Source organism: Dipodomys ordii, unplaced genomic scaffold (genome assembly GCF_000151885.1).
Source record: "Dipodomys ordii isolate 6190 unplaced genomic scaffold, Dord_2.0 Scaffold207, whole genome shotgun sequence".
NCBI lineage: Eukaryota > Metazoa > Chordata > Mammalia > Rodentia > Heteromyidae > Dipodomys > Dipodomys ordii.
In genome coordinates, this window is record NW_012267423.1 from 1,042,578 (window position 1) to 1,068,518 (window position 25,941).

Consider the following 25,941-nt stretch of genomic DNA (forward strand, 5'->3'; position numbering starts at 1 on the left):
TGAACCGTGAGTAATTTCCATTACTACAGTTTTTTTAAATTTTATTTTATTGTAAAGATGCTGTACAGAGGGGTTACAGTTACATGAGTAAGGCAATGAGTACATTACTCAATGAGATCATTGTTACCCTTCCCTTGTTATCATACTATCTCTTCCTCCTCCCACCTCCCATCCTACTCCCCACCCTCCAACTCCTGCCTGAAGTTGTAAAGTTTGTTTCCAATATACTGTCCTGTGGATATCATTGTTACAACGGGTCATCCTGTGTCCTTGTTGCAGTGTTTTGTTACCATTTTTAATGCACAGAAAGTATTATTCTCCATAACTGATCATTTTTAATGGAAAAGTTAGATTATCACTAACTTCAGTTGCACACATTATATGCAGAAGTAAACAACAGAATTAAAGGCATGATTTTTAATTAAAACTATGGGTTATTTTGGGGACTCGGAGCTATTTATAACTCTTTATAAGTGTATTTTGCCAAAAACTAATAGATTATTTTGCAAATGAAAAATCCAAAAAATGTGTATAATTGCTTATATTTCAAACAGAATTCTAACAATAGCCACTTTGAATTTCACTACAAATATTGAAAATGCCTAAAACTAAGAAATTTTAGAATTGAAACAACTATTTCAAGTAAACCATATTTAATTTGGTTTGCTCCGCTCATTTCAAATCTTTAGATAGACAACTGAAACTTAGCATATAAATAGAGATTAGAGGAAAATTGGTTATTATTTGAAAAGAATAGCATTTATAATGAATTCCTCATGTTAGTCAATTTAGACATAATTGTACTGAACCCTAATAATCTATTTGGACCATCTTTTTTCCCCACTGTACAAATGCAGAAAGTCAGAAACATTTAAAAAAAGTCCTTTCCCAAAGTCACTTAAATGATCTAACTCCAACTTCAGGATTTCACTGTTAAGCTTCTGCTCAAATGCTGCCTTCACTAGATGTAAAACTAGTCTAAAACAGAGAGGAAAAAAACTGAAAAATATTAGCTGAATCTAACCAAGCAAGACAGAGGAAAGAACCTGTAGATTCTCTAGAACACATTCTATATCCCAGATCACTAATTCCACTACTATCTTCCTGACAGGAGAACAGAAGAAGCCAGCCACAGTAGAAAAGGAAAGAAAAACAAAAAATAGGAGAGTAAAAGTTACAGATGAAATGACAAGATCCCCTTCCAATCTCGAACACTCTTGGTGCCACATACTATGGTGGTCTGGTATATTACCTGCCAGAGATGGGATGATCCTTTATGAAAAACTGTATGCTTCTTAATAGTTTTTCACTAGGTATTGCTTTTGGAAGTCTAACAATAAATGGCTGCAATTATCTCATTATCTTAATGTGAACTCCACCAGTCCCACCCATGACAAAGTGCTTTCCCAAACATTAACAGTACTGAGGTTTTAATCCAGGGGTAGGTTGGTGCACTTTCCATTTGGGCTGTATCTTTTAATCCTTTTTTTTTTTTTTTTAATAGGTTCTCATTTTCTGCCTTGGCTGGCCTGGACCTCAATCCTCCTATTATGCTTTCCCATGTAGGTGGGAAAGTGACTTAACACTGAGCACACTTTTATTTGTTATTTATTTTATTGGTTGAAATGGAATCTTGATCCATCTGTCTAGAGTCAGCTCCAACCTCAAACTGCAATCTCCCAATCTCAGCCTGAAGTAGCTAGAATTATAGGTATTGTAAGCCATTTTATACTCAGCTTTTTTGTATTGTGTGTGTTTTCTTTTAAAGTGGTAACTGGCAAATCTAGATGCTAGAGATGTTTATTGTGCCTGGAGTTGCATAATGATTTGTTTGTGCCTCACTCAAAGAAAAAACACCAAGAATGTTAGGTGAGAGTAATAATTTATAATATATATAAAAATACAAGGCTGGATTGGCAAGTGGTAAATAGGACAGTAAGTGTCTAGTAAGCAGGAGACTATGTGTTCAATTCTCAGTATACAGCAAAAAAAACAAACAAAAAAAGCAAAGCAGACCAATACTTCAAATCTCTGTCCATGTTACTTTTTGAAAAAAATGTCCTTTACATTAATAAGGATGTACTATACTCATACATTTAAATGTTTAACTAAAACCTGTTTGTACAACTAAAGATAGTGAAAAATAAATTTAACTTAAAAATATCCTTTAATGTTGATTTAGTTCATAAGAATCATAACTTTTGGAAACTGTACTGAAGCATTTAAAATGCCTTTTTGGTCTAAACTGTCTGCTTATGGATAAAGTATTTTTTTTCTATGTAATGCATTATATCAGCAAAAAGACTGAAAACAGCTAATGCCTATTAACTAGTTATGAGAGTGAAAACCTAGATGATTTTAAGCAGTATTTTCATTTAAAAGTTTAGTAGAATATAATGTATCTATGCTTCAAGAATATCAATAGTTCAGTATAGAGCTACAAATCAAGAGGAGCAAAGATCATGAGAATAATAACTCAAAAATCAAATTATTTATTCTGTAGATGAGGGGTCAAATAGCTTTCTTCCTTCCATGAACTTCTAATTGTATATCAGATTGAGATTTTGCAAGCTTGTTTATTTAGTTTAATAACAGGAAATGGCACATCAGATGATGTGGATGAAGAAAAAGTGGGCAGACATACTAAATTAGTGTCTTTCTAATGGTAGTTACTGAGAGAACACATAACCACAGTCACCAGAAAGATTAACCAGATATACAGCCACAAAGAAGAACATGTCAAAAAGTAGCTGTTGCCAGGTGCCAATGGCTGATGTCTATAATTCTAGCTACTGAGGAGGCTGAGATCTGAGAATCACGGTTCAAAGCAAGCCTGGGCAGGAAAGTCTGGTTGAGACTTTTTTTTTTGGGGGGGGGTCGGGTCATGGGGCCTGAACTCTGGGCCTGGGCGCTGTCCCTCAGCTCTTCAGCTCAAGGCTAGCACTCTACCACTGAGCCACCTTCCCAGCCCAAATCTGTGAGACTCTTATCTCCAATTAAACACCAGAAAACTGGAAGTGGTGCTGTGGTTCAAGAGGTAATGTGCTAGCCTGCAGCTGAAGAGCTCAGAGATAGAGCCCAGACCCAGCCCCACAACTAGACAAAAAAAAGAAGCTGTTCTAGTTTTAACACTTGATATTTATATTTCAACACAAAAATAATATCTCTTAAGCTGAACCCAAATCACCAGGGTTTTTTCCTAGCATACTTCACAGAGGTTAGTGTTGACCAAAAAGTGACATATGGAGTAATTAGCTTTGAAGCCAGATAATATAAATTGCTACCTTTACAATAGAAACTACAAATAAAATGCAAAATTATTTTTCTATTTAAATCAGGAGAATGACAATTTGGAAAAGCATTTTAGAGAAAAACAAAAGAATCAATAAGGAAAAATAGAACTAAAGAAGAAAGAAAACTCAATGTTGTATTATGGGGAACTTAATAACTAGTGACAGTAACATGAAGTCAGTCAGAAAAATAACCAAGAACTTATAAACCCTTCTCATTTGTGGGAGCTTACAAATGATATATGAAAGATGATCTTCTTTAATGTAAACAACTTCCTTAATATGTAAGTCTCCAGGAATACTATACAAAATGAGTACAAATATGTCTACTTATCAATGATTGCAATATATAAATCTAAAACTGCTAAGCAATAAATCAAGGTAATAAATAGTGATAATAGGAAATACTGATTTCAATAATACCTGACTGATTAAAGTTATAAACTACAAACATAAAAATAGGTACATATAAGCCAAATTGTATACCTCATTAGTATAATGTTTTTTATAGTGGTGTGACTTTCTATTTCGAAGAATGTTTTCAGAAGTCCTGTCCACATGACGACGTAATGAGTATCCTGCTTCAGGACCATCTTCACTGGATACTTCATCAGAGACATTTGTTATTGTCCTTTGAGTATCCTAAATTGGGAGTACATAAAAAGATTGTTAAGTTTTTTGTTTTTGTTTTTAATTTTAATTTTTTGTGAACATACTGTACAGAGGGGTTACAATTACATGGGCAAGATAATGAGTACATTTCTTATCAAGCATTGCAGCCTCCTCCTTTGTTTACCCTTCACATCCCTTCCCAGCCTCCCCCCCTACCACGCTGCACCAAAGTTGTAAAGTTCGTTTTGGACATGACAACTTATACTTCTCATAGTTGCATCGGGTCCACCTGTATCCTTAAACGACTTGTTTTTCCCCATCTCCTCCACAATTATACCAACATCAAATATAGTGAAAGCAGGGGTTATACTGTGGGGGAGGGACATACAAAGCAACAAAGAAATAATCTTATAAATGCGTTAGAAACAAATGCATGAAAGAAAAAAACATTTAAATACATATCTAAGGGTTCATTTTCCTAACATCACATTATCTGACCTTTCCTGCTTGACTCATACATATACTAGATATTGCAAATAAGGGAAACCATGGGACCTATGTTTCTTTGGGCTTGGCTTACTTCACTTAATATAATTTTTTCCAAGCCTTTCTATTTCCTAACAAATGGGGAAATGTCATTCTTTCTGATGGAGGCATAGAATTCCATTGTGTATACCACATTTTCTTGATCCATTCAAGATTGTTAAGTTTTGATTAAACTTTTAGTTTTTTTTTTAATTTTATTTGTGAACATACTGTACAGAGGAGTTACAATTACATGGGCAGAATAACGCGTACATTTCTTACCAAGCATTGCAGCCTCCTCCTTTGTTTACCCTTCACATCCCTTCCCAGCCTCCCCCCCTACCACGCCGCACCAAAGTTGTAAAGTTCGTTTTGGACATGACAACTTGTACTTCTCATTGTTGCAACAGGTCCACCTGTATCCTTAAACAACTGGTTTTTCCCCATCTCCTCCACAAGTTATACTGACATCAAATATAGTGAAAGCAGGGGTTATACTGTGGGGGAGGGACGCCGAGTCTTGGATCCTGGGTCATCTCTGGTCTGCAAACTGCAGGATGAAGATGTCCCCTCCTTGTCGGTTCTTGTTGGTGTTGAGTAGAATCCTCTCGCCTGCTGCGTCTGGCTCCTTAGTCCCGGACTCTCTGTGTGAGCACTCAGGTATGGCCGCGGCTGCGGTTGCCGCTGCGACCCTGCAGCCGCCGCGGCGGCTGCTGGCGAGCGCTCAGATGTGTCTTTTTGCCTTGGCTTCCCTCTCTTGTCTAACTCTCTGTCCTGTGATGGCACACTTGGTGTGATTCTCTGGCTTAGTTCACTGGAACTCTAAAACTGCTTTCTATGAGAGAGCTTGTTCAGATTCCAGCTTCTCCTCCGCCATCTTCCCAGAACCTCCTAAACTTTTAGTTTTAAAACTGTAATATTTTTAATTACACACGCATACCCTTAACTTTAAAGTATCTTCAAATGCCTCCAAGTAAAATACTACCTAATACAGGCCAAAATTTTTCTTAATAGAGATCCAGAAAACACAACAAATCAAAGAAGGTTGGATAAATGGAATTGCATGAAACTGCAGAGCTTCTGCATGGCAAAGGACATAGGTAGCATGATCAGTAGAAAGCCCACAGACTGGGAGAAGATCTTCACTAGCTAACAACAGACATATCTAAAATATACTTAGAACTCAAAAAATTAAGGCACCCAAAAACAACTTCTCAAAGAAACAACCACCCCATTAATAAATAGGCTAAAGACTTAAAGAGAGACTTCTCTGAAGAGGAAATAAGAATGGCCAATAGACACATGAAGAAATGCTCTACTTCTCTAGCCATAAAAGAAATGCAAATCAAAACAACATTGAGATTACACCTCATCCCAGTTAGAATGGCTAGAATCAAAAAATCTAATAATGACAGATGTTTGGAGGAGATGTAGCCAAAAGGGAACCCTACTGCATTGTTGATGGGAGTGTAAACTTGTTCAACCACTTTGGAAAGCAGTATGAAGTTAAGTTACCCAGTCCCAAAAAAATTTAGGTCCCAGGATTTCCCTTATTTGCAACAATTAGTATACAAATAGGATAATCTTATCAGATGAGCTGAAAAGCCATGTACAAATGACCATATGAGATGATGCTAACTGAAGTGAACCCCAAGATATGGACATAAGAGGTCTGTTTTTATTGTTTTAAATGTACCATGTGATTTTATTTGTTGCTGTTGTTTTCTTTGTATGTTCTTTCCCTTATGGCATATCCCCTGTTGTCATTGTACTTGATTTTGATACCCTGCATCTTGTATACAGGAGAGGGGAAGGGGAATAATAAAAGGCTGAAACAAGGACACAGGATGACATTGCACAAGGATACCCACAGGACAGTGTATTGGAAACGAACTTTACAGCTTTGGAGGGTGAGCAGTAGAGAGAGGAGGGTAGGAGTGGGGAAGGTGGGGAGGGAAGGGATAGTGGGACAACACCAAGGAAGGGAAGGGGTAACAATGACCAACAAGTAATGTACTCATTGCCTTACTCATGTACAAGATCTTAACAATAAAAAAAAAACTGCCTGATTGTTTTGAGTGACTGTACTTTTCACAATTTAAATTAGAATTTAATGGGTTTCATCTGATATTGTCACATATACAATGAACTTTAATAATAACTTATCCCCCATTATCCTCTCTTGTACCCCCTTCCTACAAATCCCTTCCCTCTCCCCAAATAGTCCATTTTTATGGTTTTTTTTCAAGTTTTTTCACTTATGAGAAAAAGCATGCAATACTTGTCTTCTAGCTTGTATGACTTAACATCACAGTGTCACAATAAATATGAGTGTGCAAGTATCTTTCGGGGGAGAGGGTTGTGAGCAGGAATGTAATCCTGATTTTAATAGAAGTTACTATGATTTTGTATCCTGTTTATTACAAGTGGTTTTTTTTAGAGCTAAGAGGTTCCTGTGGAGTTCTAAGGTCTTTTAAATAAAATATCATATCTGCAAGTAGGAAAAACTGGATGTCTTCCCTTCCTATTTGTATCATTTTTTCTTGCATTATTTCTCTGCCTCAGAGTTCAAATACTATATTGATTTTAGAGGAAACACTTTCAATTATTCCCTACTGTTATGTTGGCTATAGATGGGTCATCTACAGACTCTGTTGATGTACATTCCTTCTATTTCTACTTTCTTCAGAACTTTTACCAAAGAATGCAGAATTCTTCTAAAATTTTCTATATCTAAGGATGTGATTTTATCCTAGTCTATTCTGTCTATATACTTTTTTTCATTATTATGTACTATTTATTTATTTGCATTTGTTTAGTTATCCTTGCATCCTTGAAATAAAACCTAAATTTGAGCTTGGCATATAATCTTTTTTTCTTTATTGTAATTAATTAATTAATTAATAGATTTTTTGAGTACTAAGGTTTAAAGTCAAGGCCTGGTGCTTGCTAGGCAGAACTTTTAACAAACAAGCCACACTTGTAGCCCTCTTTTTTAATTTATTATTTTATTATTAGGTATTAATTATACATTGTGACATGTCCATAATAAATATATTTTGCAAAAATTCATCTCTTATAATTTTAAGAAGTTTTTTATTATGAAAATACTGTACAGAGGGGTTACAGTTACATGAGTAAGGTAATGAGTACATTTCCTATCAAGCATTGTTGCCTCCTCCTTTTTTTTCCTCAACCATCCCTTCCCTCCCCACCTCAACAATACTCCCCACTTATTATCTTTTAACATATTCTTGAGTTTCATTTGCAAAGAATTTATTGAGAATTTTTGTGTCTAAGCTCATCAGTGAAACTGGTCTGTAGGTATCTTGTTTGGTGATGGCCTCTTGTTTTGAAATTAGGGCAATATCAGTTTCATAGAATGAGTTTGAATGCATTCCTTTTATGTTTTATAAAGAGGTTAGGAACAATGAAAAGAACAATCTTTAAATGTTTGGTACAATTTAGCACTGAAAGCCACAAGTGGTGGCCATAATTCTAGGTTCTCTACAAGCAGAAATTAGGAGGATCACAGTTCTAATCCAGGTGGGACAAAAAGTTTTCCAGACCAAAAAGTCAACATGGTGTTGTCATGTGCCTGTCTCATGAATTTTCCCACTCAGGCTTGCTTTAAACAGTAATCCTCAATCTCAGCCATCTAAATAGCGAGGATAATAGGCATGAGCCACCAGCATCTGGCTGTTTTTCTTAATAGATGGTTTCCTTTAAAAATATGTAGTGATTTTTGTCCTTCTAATTTTAGCTTGAAATCTGCTTTGTTACATATCAGTACCTACTTCTGATCATTTTCTGTTTGCTTAGAATAAATATTGTTTTCTACCCTTATACTCTAGTCTGTGTGTCTTTGGTAAATAGCTTATTTGCTATTTTGCTTGTTTAACCCACTCAACCAGCCTATATGTTTTAATTGGAAACTTATTGTTTACATTTAGGGTTATAAATGAAAGGTATGTACTAACCTCTCCCCCTTTTTTTTTTTTTGGGTCCGGTCGTGGGGCCTGAACTCTGGGCCTGGGCGCTGTCCCTCAGCTCTTCAGCTCAAGGCAAGCGCTCTATCACTTGAGCCACAGCGCCACTTCCGGCTTTTTGCTTATGTGGTGCTGAGGAATCGAACCCAGGGCATCAGGCATGCAAGGCAAGCACTCTACCACTGAGCCAACTTCCCAGCCCCTAACCTCTCCCTTTTTTATCTGAGAGGTTAGTTGCTTACTGAATAATATTTGATTTTCCTTACTTCTTATCTGCTTTATTCTTTTAGTGAGATTATTTTCCAAGATTTCAGGTTATAGATATTCTACTTCTATAATATTCCTTTAAGTGTCTTCTGTAATACTGGTTTAGCAATCATGAACTGCTTTAGTTTATACTTATCATAGAAAGGCTTTATAACAGCTAGATGTAGTCTGGGTTGGCAGTTATTTTGTAGCAGGGCCTAAAATATAACTGTTAGTGCTCTCCTGGCCTAAGGTTTCTGTTGATAGGTCTGCTGTTATCCTGATAGGATTTGCCTTTATAAGTAATTTGGCACACTTTTTTTTTTTTTTTGGTCAGTAGTGCTTAAACTATATTTCTAAGTTGAAATTTGTAAATCTATTGGGATGGATATTTCTTCCAGTTTTATTAGGGGATCTTTTAGTAAACAGCCTTCTTTTGAGAAGGTCAATCCATAGAACCGCTCAGAATAGTAGTAACTTTGGCTTCTTCTCCCACACCAGAGTTGGAGCTGTGACCTATTTCTTATTTCTTTCTTTCTAGCCTTACGATTTCTTGGTGCTTTCCCCCGTCTTTCTGGTTTATGGAAATAGCTATCTCAAGAGAAGGAGTGAGGATTTCTCACCTGACCCATCCTGAGGTCCTCTCAGGTATGGCATGTTTGTGATCTCAGCAAGTCCAGGATATGCCAGGCCCACCAATGTCTGTGTCCAGGCCTGTGGCTGTTTGATAGCTGGTCCAGGCCACCAGCATGGAACACATTCTCTTCCACCAAATGCTTGCCAGAGGTGACAACTGATTGGATGGCACCCACCATATGCCACGCTTCAGAGGGGAGGGTGCTGTGTTGTCCAAAAACAGCCACCAAAACTTTGGTGTCTGCATAGGCCTTGCTGTCTACTAGACAGGGTAGCCACTCTTTGGAGACAATCTGTAAGGCCTCTGGTTTGGTCTGTTGGTCTATTTTCTACCATTTTCCAGATATCTGGGTTCTCAGGGACTGAGAGCTGGTACTGACAGGCAGCCATGGCAGAGTGAGATGTGGAAACTGCCCGTGGGGCAGCATGAGATGGTGTGGTTTCAAGGTCCTGACTGCTCAAGGCAGGGTAGTCAGAGGTATCACCTGCCTCACAGGAAGTGGGACCACTGGAGGAATGGACTATACACCCTGAGAGCTCAGGTCTACTGCCTCTGGGGACACATGTTGGGGGCCTGGGGCAAGTGCTCCAGGTAGGGCTGGTGGGGTGACGGCTGTGTCATCAGGAGATGTGCGGCTTGGACCCAGCAAGGTGGTCCCCACTGATGTCAGTAGGCTGTTGTGGTAATGGCTGGCAATATGTGCTAAGGCCAGTGGTGTCTGGGTCCCTAGAACTGGGTTCCACCATCTGGTGGTCAATACTTGTCCCAGGTACTGTCAGGGACCAGAGAAGCCTACAGAGGAACCTTCACTGTCACTGTGTCACACAGGACAGCCAGCCTCTGTCTTCTCTCTTCACCTATACCATGTCCTTATCCTCTGATTCTCTCTCTCTCTCTCCTTCTTCCCCATCCCCCCGGCTTGTGCTCTAAGAAAAATAAGAACATAGGACTCTGCTTTTTAGCTGTCTTGAATGACTACATTCTTGAATATAAAATTTGCATTTAAATGCAGTTCAGCCATTTGTGAAATACTTTTATACAACATTTTTGTTTATAAAATAATTTGAAAGTTATCATTCACAAATATGTCCTTAATATAAGTTTATTTTTCTTTCTCCAGAGCAACATCACTAATAATGTTTCTTGAGCAAGATGGCCCTTCAGAAAGAAGAATCAAGACAAAGAAACAAACAACAGTGTTTTCCCTGGAGTGTTTGAGACAGAGTTTTAGAGTACAGCAAAAGTATGGCAGAAAAAATACAGAGCATAGAGCTAACCCATGACTTTATAAAAAAGAGAACTAAACACAGAGCTCCTACCCTCTTGTCTCTCAAGATAAACTCTGAACCAAGAGGGACTATATAGGAAAAAGCATACCCTGAGAAGTCTCTAATCAAACCTCAAATACCTAAAGCATTTGCTTCTGGAGAGGCCTTCAGCCTTCAAAGGCACTGAATCAAGGTCAAAGAGAGAAGGGTACATCTCAGGCTACATTGCCTGAGAAAAAAAAGGCTAGCTCATGTGTGATCCCCAAAGCCTAGCACCCAGGTTCTTGCTACACAGCTTCATTTTGAGATTTTGTTCACACTCCTATAGTCCCAGAATGCATTTAGATCTTCCTGTGCACATTCCTACTGTCCCCAAAACAGCTGTGTATTTTAAGCCACACATCCTCAGGCTCCGAGAGGCAACAGACAACAACCAGCATTGTGCAGCTCAGTCCATCAAGGCTCTCAGGAAGCAGCTACACAATTCTGCCTACCCTCCAGCTTTGGGAAGCAGGTAGGAAATCCTGCCCATCTATGTAACATCAACAGGAAGGTGCCAGGTAGCCTGCCATGAACAGGTCAGTTCCTAGAGGCCCATCAAAGCCATCCACAGCCCTCAAGAGACTGAAAAGCTTATATGGGTTCAAACACATTGATAGGGACTTTATCTGAGTACTTCCAACCACTGATGATGTTTACTATAGCTGCATAGACACTACATGAAAACACACACCTGAAACCAGAATAAACACAGCTTATCCAACTAACATCCACACAAGGTGAAAGATTTTTATTATAAAAGCCACCTTATAAAACTGGCAACAGACTCACCAGATAACAAATGTTAATGAAGGGACACAGACCAATAAAAAGAACAAGGAAGCTTAATGCTTCTACAAAGCACTGATTATTTAATATGGATTTTTAAAACAGTAGCACCTGGAGACCTCTGCACTCCACTTTTAGTAACAGACATATTACCACATAAGAAATATAAGAGAGGGGCTGGGAAGGTAGCTCAGTGGTAGAGCGCTTGCCTTGCATGCATCAGGCCCTGGGTTCCATTCCTCAGCACCACATAAGCAAAAAGAAAAAAAGCCGGAAGTGGCGTGGTGGCTCAAGTGGTAGAGCGCTAGCCTTGAGCTAAAGAGCTGAGGGATAGCACCCGGCCCAGAGTTCAGGCCCCATGACCGGACTCCCCCCACCCAAAAAGTGAGCTATTAAATAATAAATAAATAAATAAGATCTGTACTATACCACTAAAAAAGAGAAATTTATAGACTATTTCATCTAGCATACACAGAGTACATATCTCATCAGCACATAGAACATTCTTTAAAACACAACATATGGGGGCTGGGAAGATGGCTCAGTGGTAGAGCGCTTGCCTTGCATGCCTGAGGCCCTGGGTTTGATTCCTCAGCACCACATAAGCAAAATGAAAAAAGCCAGAAGTGGCGCTGTGGCTCAAGTGGTAGAGCGCTAGCCTTGAGCTGAAGAGCTGAGGGACAGCGCCCAGGCCCAGAGTTTAGGCCCCATGACTGGACCCCCCCAAAAAAAAACACAACATATGTTAGGCCACAAAACTAATCTCAACAAAAATTTTTAAATGATGTTATGACATGTATGTTATCTGACCACAATGAAATAAAACTAGATATAAACAGCATCAGAAAACTACAAGTTTCTGATATCCATATCACTCTGAGTCAACTGTAGATTCAATTCAATTTCCCTGTCAAAATACCAGACATTCTCCATACAACTAGAAAAATCACTTCTAAAAATCTATAGGGAACTATGAAGATTCAGAATCATACATTAAAGAAAAAAAAGTCTCCCTAATAAATTTAGATTTTGGAAAAACTAGATAGCCAAATGAAATTAGACTCCGCTTATCATATATAAAAAATCAACTGAAAATATCAAGAGCTTAAATATAAGATTCAAAACTTTAGAACTAGCCAGTGCTACTGGCTCATGCTTATAATCCTAGCTACACAGGAGGCTGAAATCCAAAGAATCAAGGTTCAAAGCCAGCCCCAGCAGAAAAGCCCAAGAAAATCTATCTTAAATCAACCAGCAAAATGCCAAACTGGAGGCATGGCTCAAGTAGTAGGGAGCCAGCTGTGCAGCTGTGCAATCAAGCCACGCAAGAGTTTGAAGCCCTAAGTTCAAAGCCCATTACCATAACAAAGTATAAAACTACTAAACACAAAGCCAACCTGGGCAGAAAAGGCTCTGTGAGATTCTCATTTCCAATAAACAACCCAAAAAAGCTGGAAGTGGTGCTGTGGCTCAAGTGGTAGAGTGCTAGCCTTGAGCACAATGAAGCTCAGGGGAAAGTGCCCAGGCCCTGAATTCGAGCCCCAGGACTGGCAAACACACACACACACACACACACACACACACACACACACACACACACCCCTACTAAACTATATAACATCTAAGAAAAAAAGAGAACATACTTTAGAATGTCATATGGGTTAAGTGTTTATTTTAATCTCAAAGCGCAGGCAATAAAACTGGCAAAACTTGACAAAGAGAACTGTATCAAACTAAAAAGTTTCTGCACATCAGAGGAAATAGAATTAAGAACAAATTGTAGAATTTGAAAAAATATTTGCAAAGTACTCATTTAACACAAGCTAATATCCAGAATATATGAGGAACTAAAAAAAAAAAACCCCAAAACAGCAATAAAACCAAATAATCCAATTGAGAATTCCCTGAAGTATTTTTTCCTCAGAAGAAGATACAGAAAGAAAAGAAATACGTGACTACATGAAAAAAATTTTCATTATCACTATCAGGGAAACACTAATGAAACCACAATGAAGTATAATCTCATTTTATTTTCAAAATGACAAAAAATGACAAATGGTGGTATAAATGTGGAAAAGGGGCTTTCTTATATAGTGTTGGGAGAAATGTAAATTAACAGGGTCATTATAGAACAGTATATATCTTCAAAAAGCAATGTAGAATTGCCATATGATCTAGCATTCCTACTACTGAATATGGAAATATACATATACATATATATACACACACACAAGATGTATATATAAGCAACATATATATACACATATGTATGCATAGAAAGAATATAAAGTCAGTATATCAAGTAAATATCTGCATCTGCATATTAGTTGCAGCACTATTCAGTCTGAACAGCTGGATTAGAGAAAAAAATTCTAATTTTCTATAGCATAATACAATAATCATGGCTAGTTGGTACCAGTAGCTCACACTGTAATCTGAGACACTCAGGCAGAGATAAAAGAATTGTGGTTCAAAGCTATGGAGTCTATAATGCCATCTCTTATTAACCAGCAAAATGCCAAACTGGAAGAGTGACTCAAGTGGTAAAGTGTCAACTAGAGCAAGAAAGCCAAATGAGAGCAAGAGGACCTGAGTAATGGCATATACACAAAAGTTACTATGGTTAAAAACAATTAACTAAATAATTCTCATTAGGAAATAAAAAATGATGAATGTCTGAGGTGATAGATGTCATACCCTGATCTGATCACTGCAAGCTCACTATCTCTCTCTCTATATATATTTATGTACATATGTGTGTGTAAATAAATGTATACATAAATATATATGCATACATATATATATATGTAGGTGTATATATATATGCATGCATTCAAAGGCCAAACTGTATATCATGAATATATATAATTCCTATGTGCCAATTAAATAAAAATGTATTCTAAAGAAGAATTTTATATCAATTATAAAACAAAACACTTGTGTTGAGCCAAGCGCAATAAATGTAGGAAAAACAAGATATTTTCTGATAGGCTACATGAAGTCTGTGTTCTAGTCTAACTACTAGAACAACTGATATTTCAGCTTAATCCAAATTATTACTCATATAGAAATATGGGATGAAACTATAAGATTCAACAAATGCTAACTATACAGTATACAATAAATACTTTAACATGTTTGAATAATTTCAGCTATCAATCAATTTAGAAGGTACCAACTTGTACTTGCAATCAATTAATCAGAATATTTATCTGATTTTAAGCCTTATTAACATTGTTGTACAGTATATAAGAATTCTTTGTAATCATGTTGGTAACTATTTCATAGATCTGGACTTAATTGAAGGTAAAAGTTTGAATATAAGTGGATTATATAAAAGCTTTCAATTTCTAGAGAAAACTTCAAGGACATCTGTAACATCTAAGTCACCTCACATTACTAATGTAAAACCACATAAACCAAATTTTAAAATGGTACCTACTTTGCTGGGAATATTCCTAGAAGTTCCTGTGATCCAGGCTGTCTCTTCTGGCTTAACAGTTTCACACTGAGGTTCATGGTTTTGTATTCCATCTTCACTGCTTTTAACAGTCTTTTTCCCATCAAGGGATACATAGCCATTGTCAGTCTCAGTTGATTTATCAATTGAACTCTTTGCTTTCTTTGACCTAAAAAGTATGTGGAAGTATCTCAGCTTATTTTGAATAGGATACTTACAGAAATTATGATCTTTTCATAATTACATTAAGTAGTTATTTCTCAAATTTTTAGTGGCCACTCAGTTTTACAACAAATAATTTAGAACTATAATAGATAAAATAAACATACAAATCAAGACCGAGTTCAGCTTATTATATAATGTCTTAAAATATTTTTATCTTTAAGTAGCTGTACAAAGAAGCATCAATTCAATATACCAATTTTTGAGTACAATGCATCTTGATCAATGTCACTCTTCAGGTTCTGAATTCTAAAAAACATGCCCTAACTTATTCTGAGTCAAAATCATCTAGTCTAAGATAAAAATTTTGCAAATTTGGGCTGGGAATATGGCTTAGTGGTAGATTGCTTGCCTAGTATGCATGAAGCACTGGGTTCCATTCCTCAGTACCACATAAACAGAAAAAGCCACAAGTGGCACTGTGGCTGAAGTGGTAGAGTGATAACTTTAAACACAAAAGCTCAAGCACTGTCATGGACAGTGCTCAGGCCGAGTTCAAGCCCCAAGCTTGGCAAAAAAAAAAATTGTGCATTTTATTATAATAATGTTTTGAAACTTAAAAAAACCATCTTGGTAATTACCAGCATAGTTGTAATACTGTTTTAATCTTATTCCATTCTCTATCCAAATACATTTTACTTTTACCATACATATATACACATACATATATTTAGCATACATATATATACATATACACATTCTCTGGTAAATTTGTATAAAGCATGATAAACCTTATCATAACAGCACAACTACAAATTGATTAAACAATATCAGCAAAATAGTGAAGTGATAGAAAATAGTTATCTGCAGTATCTCTTTTCTTAATTTAGCACCATCAGTTACATTTAGTATTTTGATAACTTTTTAATGGTTTTCCAGTTTTATTATTTGTATAGGTAAACTACTAATATAACTTTAAATATTTTGAAATAAGTATTCAAGGTAATAATAATATATGGCTGAATTAGGTTTATTTTTGAAGTTTATTCCCCTACTGAAATATCAGGAAATAGGGGCTGGGAAGGTGGCTCAGTGGTAGAGCGCTTGCTTGCATGCATGAGGCCCTGGGTTTGATTCCTCAGCACCACATAAGCAGAAAAGAAAAAAGCTGGAAGTGGTGCTGTGGCTCAAGTGGTAGGGCACTAGCCTTGAGCTGTGCTCAGGCCCAGAGTTCAGGCCCCACAACTGGACCAAAAAAAAAGAAATATCAGGAAATAAATGTAAGAGAGTTTAGTGTACAAAATCCTAAACTACAATTGGATAACTAACGAAGAGACTTAGAGGAAAATCATTTAATACAATTCACATGACATATTAAAAATAATTTCCACCTATATGCTCAAAAAAAGCAAATGAACTACTCAACCAAAATAAATTAGTACTTAGAAATAAAAAAGAAAACAAAATTAAGAAATCTTAACTATATTTTGCTAGCATATACTCATTCAGATACAGATATACTTACACATAACCTAAAATGATCTTTACAGTCTCTATTTCTCCATTATCTGGATCATTATCGTTTGTCAAAACAAAACTCATACATACTATGGCTATGATATTTTAATCATTAAATATTCATTATCTTAGACTGAAATGCCAGAGAAAGAAGAGTGCATCTCTATATCATATGAAGTCATAAGTAAATACAAACCCTGATAAAAAGAAAGCAGCATGCCAGAGATCTCTGAAGACAGCACCAACAGTGTAAGGGGTGCTTGTACTGTGACTCTGAACTGCTTCCTCCTGGGTGTTATCTGTGGTACTAGAACCATCTCCTTCCCTATGGACTTCCAAATGGGCTGCTTTTCTTAATTTCCTTGATCAAAAAAAGATTAAAGTAGAAAAAGCTTTAAAACTTTAATAACTATTTTCTTGGTAGTACACTCAGAATTTTGCAAATCATAAAAATAAGAAATTTAATACAAAATAAAGCTCAAATTTATTGCACGTATTTTAATTCAAACATTATCATGTATATTCAAGACCAATTTCTGATTAATAAGGTCCTGATCACTGCTCATACTAACAGGTCAAAGGACAGAAAATTAAACGAATCCTACCAAACACATATAAATACAAAAGGATTTCTTCCTTATTTGAATGTCACTATGTACAGTTGATTGGAGAAAATTATTGCCTAATTGATAAGCAAAAACTACTCATTTTAAATATCAAAATTGCAAAACTGAAAATGTCATAATCTCTTAGCAGTATGCAAAAGAGAGTAGTTCCAAAAGACCCTTTAAACAGAATTCCATTGTGTTTAGTGGCCACTGAGACCTGCTACAAATAGCTACATATAGATAGCATCAAATAAATAAAGATCAGTTGGATTTTACATTTTTTAACTTTTTTTTGTTTTTACATTTGGGCTTTTACTTTTACCAAGGCATCATAGAATACAAGATTATATTAGTAAGCACTATTAGCAATTACAGCTAACATAATTCTCTACACAGATACTATGTATCAGTTTTAAAAAGAAAAAACAGAAAAAAGTTATAGCTATATGGTCTCAAAATAGTCTTGAAGCAAATACAGAAAATAATGCTGCAATGAATATGGTTGTGCTAGTAGCTTCACTATGGCCTTGTTTGTGGTCATTTGGGTAAATTGCCCAGAAGTGTGATTGCTGGGTCATAGGGGAGCTCTATGTCTAGTCTTTTGAGGAACTTCCATACTGCTTTCCAGAGTGGTTGAACAAGTTTACACTCTCACCAACAGTGTAGTAGCATTCCCATTTGGCCACATCCCCATCAGCATCTATTATTAGATTTTTTTTGATAATGGCCATTCTAACTAGAGTGAGGTGGAATCTCAATTTTTTTTGATTAGCATTTCTTTTATAGCCAGAAATGTTGAACATTTCTTCATGTGTCTATTGGTCATTCTTTTTTCCTCCTCAGAGAAGTTTAAGTGTTTAGCCTACTTGTTAATGGGGTACTCGTTTCATTGAGGATTTGTTGGGGATTTAATTTTTTGAGCTCTAAGAGTATTTTAGGTATGAGACCCTTGTCTGTTGCTAGTGAAGATCTTCTCCCAATCTGTGAACTTTCTATACAACCCAGATGCCCCTCGGTAGATGAATGGATCAAGAAAATTATCTATCTATCTATCTATCTATCTATCTATCTATCTATCTATCTATCTATCTATCTATCTATATACAGAGTTCTATGACATTGCCCCCTTTGTAAGAAAATGGAAAGACCTGGAAAAAATTATATTAAGTGAAGCAAGCCAGACCCAAAGAAATGTAAGTTGCATGGTTTCCTTCATTTGTAATAATTAGAATAGGTCTATGATAGTATTAGCAGAGGATCACAATAACCTAATTGCTAAGAGCATACCATATATAATGAAGTGTATCAAAGTGAACTCCAAGAATTGGAAGAGGTTTGTATTATATTCTGCTTGCAGTTATTTCAATTTTTTTCTTTAAAATTTTCTGTACCTTTGTCTTCTATATAAGTTTATCTGATCCGTGGAAGGGAAAGGGAATCACAGAAACAGCAGGACAAAGGACGAACTAATGCAATAATGATACTCACTAGATACCATGTTGGAAATCAACTTTAAAACTTGAGGAAAGGGGAGGGGAAACAGGAGAAAATGAGGGAGGGGTAACTGTTCAAAAAGAAATGTACTCATTACCTTACTTAATGTAACTGGAACCCCCCTGTTCATCACCTTTACAATAAATAACTTTTTTAAAAAAGAGAATAAAAAAGTTTGTTAACTGATTGTGGAACTCAGTGCTTTATTTAAAAGAATAACTTTATAATATTTTAGTCTATGAAGGGAAGAGCAGTCAAAAGAATCCTGGATTCAAAACACCACTTTTTGACAGACAGTACCTTCTTCTTTTACCGACTGTGCTTAGAGGAGGTTTGGGTGTTCTTGTTGAAACAATCTGGCAATGCACAGTTCCCAAAAGCAGCATCAGCCATATTGGCCCAATGACTTCTGTCAGAGGTATGCTATGTGGGCTAGAAGTGGAACAGAATAATACTATTGCAGCAACTACAAAAAGGAAAAGAAAATACATTCAATTACAGACCTGAGAGTCGCTTCTTCACAACTTTAAAACTTTTTTTTACATTACCTCTTACCAGATTCCTTTTTCTAAATTTAAATGATTTTAAAATGCCACTCTACTTGAGCTCTTTAAACACTATTGTGTTTGCTACAGTCTAATCGCAGTATTTAGTAACACTCTCTTGGAACAACATAGTAGTCAATATAGTCTTTAAAATAAACTCAACACTGGGATAAAACCATTCACAGCTAAGGATAATTTTGCTTAGATCTCAATCAAACAAACCACACTAACTTTAAGAACATTTATATCTTTGTTTGACAAACAAGGAAAATTTGTGCCAAGAATAAATTTATACAGAAAGCTTGTGAACAGAGGTCTATATGTTCAAGATTAACATAAATTTACTTGGCTACATTTTCCAAGGAAATTATTGTATTCATCAAAGCTAACCATTATCACATGAAAGGGAAAGGTTGTTTCTATCTACCCTGTATCCCTTAAACTCTCTGGATATAATCTCTCTTTACATTTTTAGAAGATTTCTTCTTTTACCTGGGAAAGGTTGATTTACCGATCCTGCATCCCTTAAACTTTCTGAATATAAAATCCTTTTTAGACTTTTGGAAGCCTTCTTCTTTTACTTGTCAGTGAAACAGTTTTATTTCTCCAACTTCAGACATGGACATATAATGTAATCTAAGCTCACCAGTTTGTATAACTCAACATGAGTTATTAAAAACATAGGCATATGATCAAAGCAGGGTCAATCAGAAACTTTAGAAATAATTTAAGTCTCAAAGAATGCCATTCTCCTAGATCACAAATACTAAGGACTGTGGAAATAGGAAACTGCCAGAGGCCACCTCAGCCACTACCCAGAAAGAGCCAGCCTAAGAATACAACCAGCAAAGAAAGAAGAATCAACAGAGAAAAGTAAAGATAGCACTTGAGCCTCAATTTCCATCCATGCCTAAATCGAAAGTCTAGGAATATCTAATTCTACTTTGGAACAAATAGTTAATTTAAGTATGATGAGGTTTTTGTTAATTTTGTTAAGTAGAATCACTGTAATGCTGCTATATAATGCAAATATTTTGAAGAAATGCCTACAGCTATAAAACACATTAAATATTTACTTTAAAAATATTTAACTTGGGACTGGGAAGGTGGCTCAGTGGTAGAGTGTTTGCCTTACATGCATGAGGCCCTGGGTTCAATTCCTCAGCACCACATAAGCAAAAAGAAAAAAGCCAGAAGCGGCGCTGTGGCTCAAGTGGTAGAACACTAGCCTTGAGCTGAAGAGCTGAGGGACAGCCCTCAGGCCCAGAGTTCAGGCCCCACAACGGGATCCCCCCTCAAAAAAAAATATTTAACTTAACAAAAACACTGTAGTTAGAAAATATTCAATAAAATTTTATAACTTTCATGAAATTAACAATAAAGTAACTTTTCCAAAATAACCGTGAAGTTTGTAATATACTTTATTTCATATATTTTAAGAATCTATCATAAGAAAACAATTCAAAATGTCAGAAAAAATCTGAATATGGTCACTTCAACAATATCCACAATAATCAAAGTCAGTGAACAACTTAAATGGCCAATATGGATATACAATGAGATATTTTCTAATAAGTTAATATTACATGTATCTTGATACATGTAACACTAATTACAGTATTAGCCAAAAATAATATAGTCACATAAAATTACTCAACAATATAAAGTTTCTGAAAGTAAACTGAAAATGTAAGAAAAGTTTGGTTCTTTTTTTATTCAGCTTATACTTATTTTAGCTTATACTTTCTAAATTTTCTACCACAAAAATATATCATTATATTTAATCAGAGAAAATATGGCTGAGTTGTAGCACAGTGGTAGAGCACAAATCTAGCATTCACAAGGCCTCCAGTTCAATCCCCACCATGGTTAAAAAAAAATCCAACATACATTTCACATAAGCATAATCATACAATCACAATCATAAAATCTTCAGTCCATTCCAGTTTGTTGTTCTTTTTTTGGGGGAGAGGGGGGTCCGATCATGGAGCCTGAACTCTGGGTCTGGGTGCTGTCCCTCAGCTCTTCAGCTCAAGGCTAGTACTCTACCACCTGAGCCACAGCGCCACTTCGGCTTTTTTTCTTTTTGCTTATGTGGAGCTGAGGAATCAAACCCAGGGCCTCAGGCATGCAAGGCAAGTGCTCTACCACTGAGCCACCTTCCCAGCTCTTCCAGTTTGTTATTGTTGTTGTTGGTCATGGGGCCTGAACTCTGGGCCTGTGCACTGTCCCTCAGCACAAGGCTAGCACTCTACCACTTGAGCCACAGTGCCACTTCCAGCTTTTTCTGCTTATGTGGTGCTGAGGAATCAAACCCAGGGCTTCATGCATGCAAGGCAAGCACTCTAGTACTGAGCCACCTTCCCAGCCCCTTCTATTCTGTTTTATACATATAAGATGTACACTGGCTAAGAAGAAACAACTTTAAGGTATTTAATCTTTATTATATTTTCATTTACTTAAAGATATTTCTTACATAGAGGGTCTGTTGAGGAAACATACGTAACTAATCATTTAGAAATCAGTTTTTTTTAAAGCAACACATTAAAAAGACTTAAAGAGCACCAAACAAATAAAAAAGAATTGCTTTTGTTGTTGTTGTTTGTTTGTTTTTGGGTCCGGTCGTGGGGCTTGAACTCTGGGCGCTCTACCACTTGAGCCACATCGCCACTTCCAGCTTTTTTCTTTTTGCTTATGTGGTGCTGAGGAATTGAACCCAGGGCCTCAGGCATGCAAGGCAAGCGCTCTACCACTGAGCCACCTTCCCAGCCCCAAAGAATTGCTTTTTAAGTGTAATGAGATGAAGGTTGTTTCTTCTTTGGTCTCAGAAGCTCTCTAGTGTTGTAGTATCATGTGTACTGTTACTAAGACTTCACTGGTGTGCTGTTTTGTTGAGAGGCAGCCTAACAAAGCTGTGAGAATGTGGTTCAGGGGTCAAAATTTTTAGTCATATGAATTTCTATTTGTTTTAGTTATCCACACATCTATGTTTTTTTATTATGTTGAAAAATTCTGATATTTTTAATACCAAGTATACTGTTTTGTCTCACTATCATACTCACATTTGACACTCAATAGTACAGTTAGAACATGCTTTAATAACATATATAACTTAATACATATAACTTGGGAAACCTAAAAATATAACATCTTGAAAGTTAAAAGCAAACTTCATTTCCATCTTTTATTTATACCTTGAAGAAGGTAAAGGACAAGAAGCCAGAAAAAGATGACCTTCGATGTTACTTGTAACCACCACCGGAAGAAAAAAGGAAAAAACACAACTCGAACAATTCCCTTTCTAGTCAAAGAAGTCCAAGGACTTTCAGGCTTTGCCTTGGCGAATGCAGACCCTGAGGAAAAGTAAAGACAACAGCAGACTCCACTCATTATTCTTAATTTCTTTACAGAAAAAAAATTCAGTGTTTGAAAAACAATAGCATGTATATTATTTGATTTTGTACTAATGCTATGAGTGAAGACTTCCAATTTGAGGTGGTAATCATTTTTTAAAATAAGTCTTCATCCTGTCATATTAAATCAGGTACTTGAAAAGATTATTGCTTGAAATAAAAGTATTTCCCCACTTATTTAATAAGCCTAGCAGAATTGTATTCAAATGTCAATTCCAATCAGAAATAACAGGTTAAAAACATTTTAGTTTCATTTCTAAAATGATACTTCTGGGGTTTGAACTTAAGCCCTTGAGCTTGCTAGGCAGGTAATTACCACTGAGCTATGCCTCTAGCCCATTACCATTTGAGGTTGTATAATAAGGTCCTATAGTTTGCTAAGCAAACATGAATTGCTATTGTTTAACAGCAGTGCTAAAGGTAACTAAATTATCTACAGCTAATTTCTTGTTGTCATCTTCAGAGGGAGAAAGGACTACTAAATAGTATTTAAATGCTTCCATTCTTGTTTATACTATTCCTATCTTCATTAAGACTCACACTGTAAAATTTCACCTCACAAATGTTCAGATGTGAACTATTTTGACTTGTTTCCTCCAAATCAATGTATCTCAGACAGGTGCTGGTGGCTCACGCCTGTAATCATAGCTACTCAGAAGGCTTGAGATCTGAGGATTGCAGTGCAAATCAATGGGCAGGAAAGTCTGTGATACTGTTATCTCTAACTAGCCAGCAAAAAGTGGGGAAGTGGAACTGTGGCTCTAGTGGTAGAGCACTAATTTTGAGCAAAAAAGCTCAGGGACAGTGCCCAGGCCGTGAGTTCAAGCTCAAAAAAAAATTAGAAAAAACATCCAAGTATCTAAGACTCACCTCTTACAAGATCAACATCTATGAGGTCTGGTTTCACATGTGCTGTTTTCTTTGGTTTATTCCTTAGCCCCTGTAACATATAAAAAGTATTATTGGAATATCACATATATATTCTCACATATATAAAGCAGAAAACAATCAACTTCTAAATATTTCCGTTTAAAATAAAAACTTTATGAACTAGTCAAAAAGATACATTTAAGTAATCATTACAAATAGAAAATAATTATAGTATTGTAATACATTTAAATACTTTCCAAAAGACATGTTCAGGGATGTGTGTAATATGCAAAGCCTATTTATTTCTCATAGCAAATTTCTGATACAAAGATTCTTACTACCCCAAGCCAATTTGGTTACACAGACTAAATGGTCCAAGAGTCAGCTCTCACTCCAGATGGGCATTAGGATAGTGTGAAGGATGAGTGGGGAACAGAGGTCCCAGAGGGCCTCAAGACTGACATGCCAATCACTAACCAGATCATAATGTCAACTCACTGCCTTAGAATTTAGATACCATAACCAAGAAGAGGAGGTAGTTCTCATGAATTGAATTCATTTAAACTTGAAATTACTAAACATTAAGATTAAATTTCTATAATAAATGTAGAGAGGGTTAAATCAGTAAGGAAAAAAGTTATGGAAAAATAAATGATGTTACTACTTAAGATGAATTTTTAGGAACTCAAAGAACTTAAAATCCTCAGGAGCCAAAAGCTGTGAAACAACACAGAGTTTAGATAATTTTTATACACACAGTTAAGAAAGCTTAAGACCTTTCTTTGGGTCTTGATACAAATAACAATGACAGCCCTCAAGTTAAATTCAGATTAAGAATTATTAGCACCTAAAATAAACAGGACAGGGCTGGGAAGGTGGCTCAGCGGTAGAGCGCTTGCCTTGCATGCTTGAGGCCCTGGGTTCGATTCCTCAGCACCACATAAGCAAAAAGAAAAAAAGCCGCAAGTGGCGCTGTGGCTCAAGTGGTAGAGCGCTAGCCTTGAGCTGAAGAGCTGAGGGACAGCACCCACACCCAGAGTTCAGGCCCCACAACTGGACCAAAAAATAAATAAATAAATAAAATAAACAGGACAGCAATAGAGATCATAATTAACTAAAACATCTAAACTAAATAGCCTGAAATCCAAGACACAATTAATCCTTAAATCTCTTCACATATTGTATCTGTCTGAAGTTGTAAACTATGTACAGATACAAAATAGAAAAGGATAAAATGCTTACAAAAGAGAAATGGAGAAATGGTTGGTTATTGAAGACATAAGAACAATAATTATATTTATGGTTAATCTTCATGTTCTTGAATTATGTATTTGCAAATTCACTGAGTACTATTTATATACCTAAATCTATATGCTTAGGCTGATCATGGTGGGTCACAACTGAGATAGAAGGATCACAGTTTAAGACAAGCTGAGGTAAAAAGTTAAAAATAAAAACAAAAACAAACTCCTCTATACGGTATTTTCACAATAAAAAAAATTAAAAAACAAACAAACCCCAAAACCCTATCTCAAAATATAAGCTGGGCATGATGGCACACGCCTGTAATTCCAGCTACTCAGAAAACAGAAGTAGGAAGACTGCAGTCTGAGGCCAGCCCATGCAAAACTAGAGACCCTATCTGAAAGGCAAAGCAAAAAGCACTAAGAGTGTGACTCAAGTAAAGCATTTGCACAAGCACAATGACCTGACTTCAAACACAAGCACCATGAAAATAAATAAATTCCCAGCTGAGGCCACACAAAGTACAACTATGCCTTCTTGCTTTAGCTCTCATTACTGTATGGAAGTGTTCCTACCACAGTCTACTTTGTATATTTTTCACATTTTTGCATATTTTTGTTTTGCTTTGTGGTAGTGGGCGGTGAACTTAAGCCCTTACACTTGCTAGGCAGGCGCTCTGCTACTTGAGCCATTACCTCAACTCATATTTTTGTGCTCTGAATTAGCAAAATTTTGTTCAAATGATTCTTAGGTACAATGCTTCAGTTTAGTGTTTCTAAGTGCAAGAATACCTTACTGAGAAAATATACGTCTGCTTTTACCTTTGCTTATACCTGAGTTCCTCACAGTGCTACTGGCTATAAGTTCACTGTTGATGAAATCAATAATATGTATTAAATAAGGGACCTAGGTGTGTTTTGATCAGTTAATATGACCAATGGCTCAGAGAAACTAAATCTGCATCTCTCCTGCAACAACAATTTGGTATTCACTAATTCATTGTTCGTAGTGACTTTATAAAACATAACTGCTAAGAAAAATGAGAATCAATTATATACTTTATTTCTATTTTAATGTCACTGTAAAGTAGCTGACAGATTATAAACTATTCTCAAGACATCAAACTGGAGAGTAATAATGTTTACAGTTAACAAAACTGCACTTTAAAATTTTAAATATATATTTTTATTGTAAAGATACTGTACAGAGGGGTTACAGTTACATGAGCAAG

General features: G+C 36.2%; 1 protein-coding gene across 3 annotated transcripts in view; it reads right to left on the reverse strand.

The window, feature by feature from the left end:
* Phtf2 (putative homeodomain transcription factor 2) overlaps window positions 1-25,941 on the reverse strand; it is a 107,933-nt gene that overhangs the window by 26,496 nt on the left and 55,496 nt on the right. For all 3 annotated transcript variants that reach the window (XM_013035282.1, XM_013035281.1, XM_013035283.1), the window contains exons 4-9: window positions 23,466-23,535; window positions 22,377-22,535; window positions 18,938-19,103; window positions 16,732-16,896; window positions 14,838-15,024; window positions 3,777-3,932 (exon numbers count right to left, since the gene is read on the reverse strand). In XM_013035282.1, coding sequence (XP_012890736.1) covers window positions 3,777-3,932; window positions 14,838-15,024; window positions 16,732-16,896; window positions 18,938-19,103; window positions 22,377-22,535; window positions 23,466-23,535 — 903 coding nt within the window. The remainder of the gene's footprint in view (window positions 1-3,776; window positions 3,933-14,837; window positions 15,025-16,731; window positions 16,897-18,937; window positions 19,104-22,376; window positions 22,536-23,465; window positions 23,536-25,941) is intronic.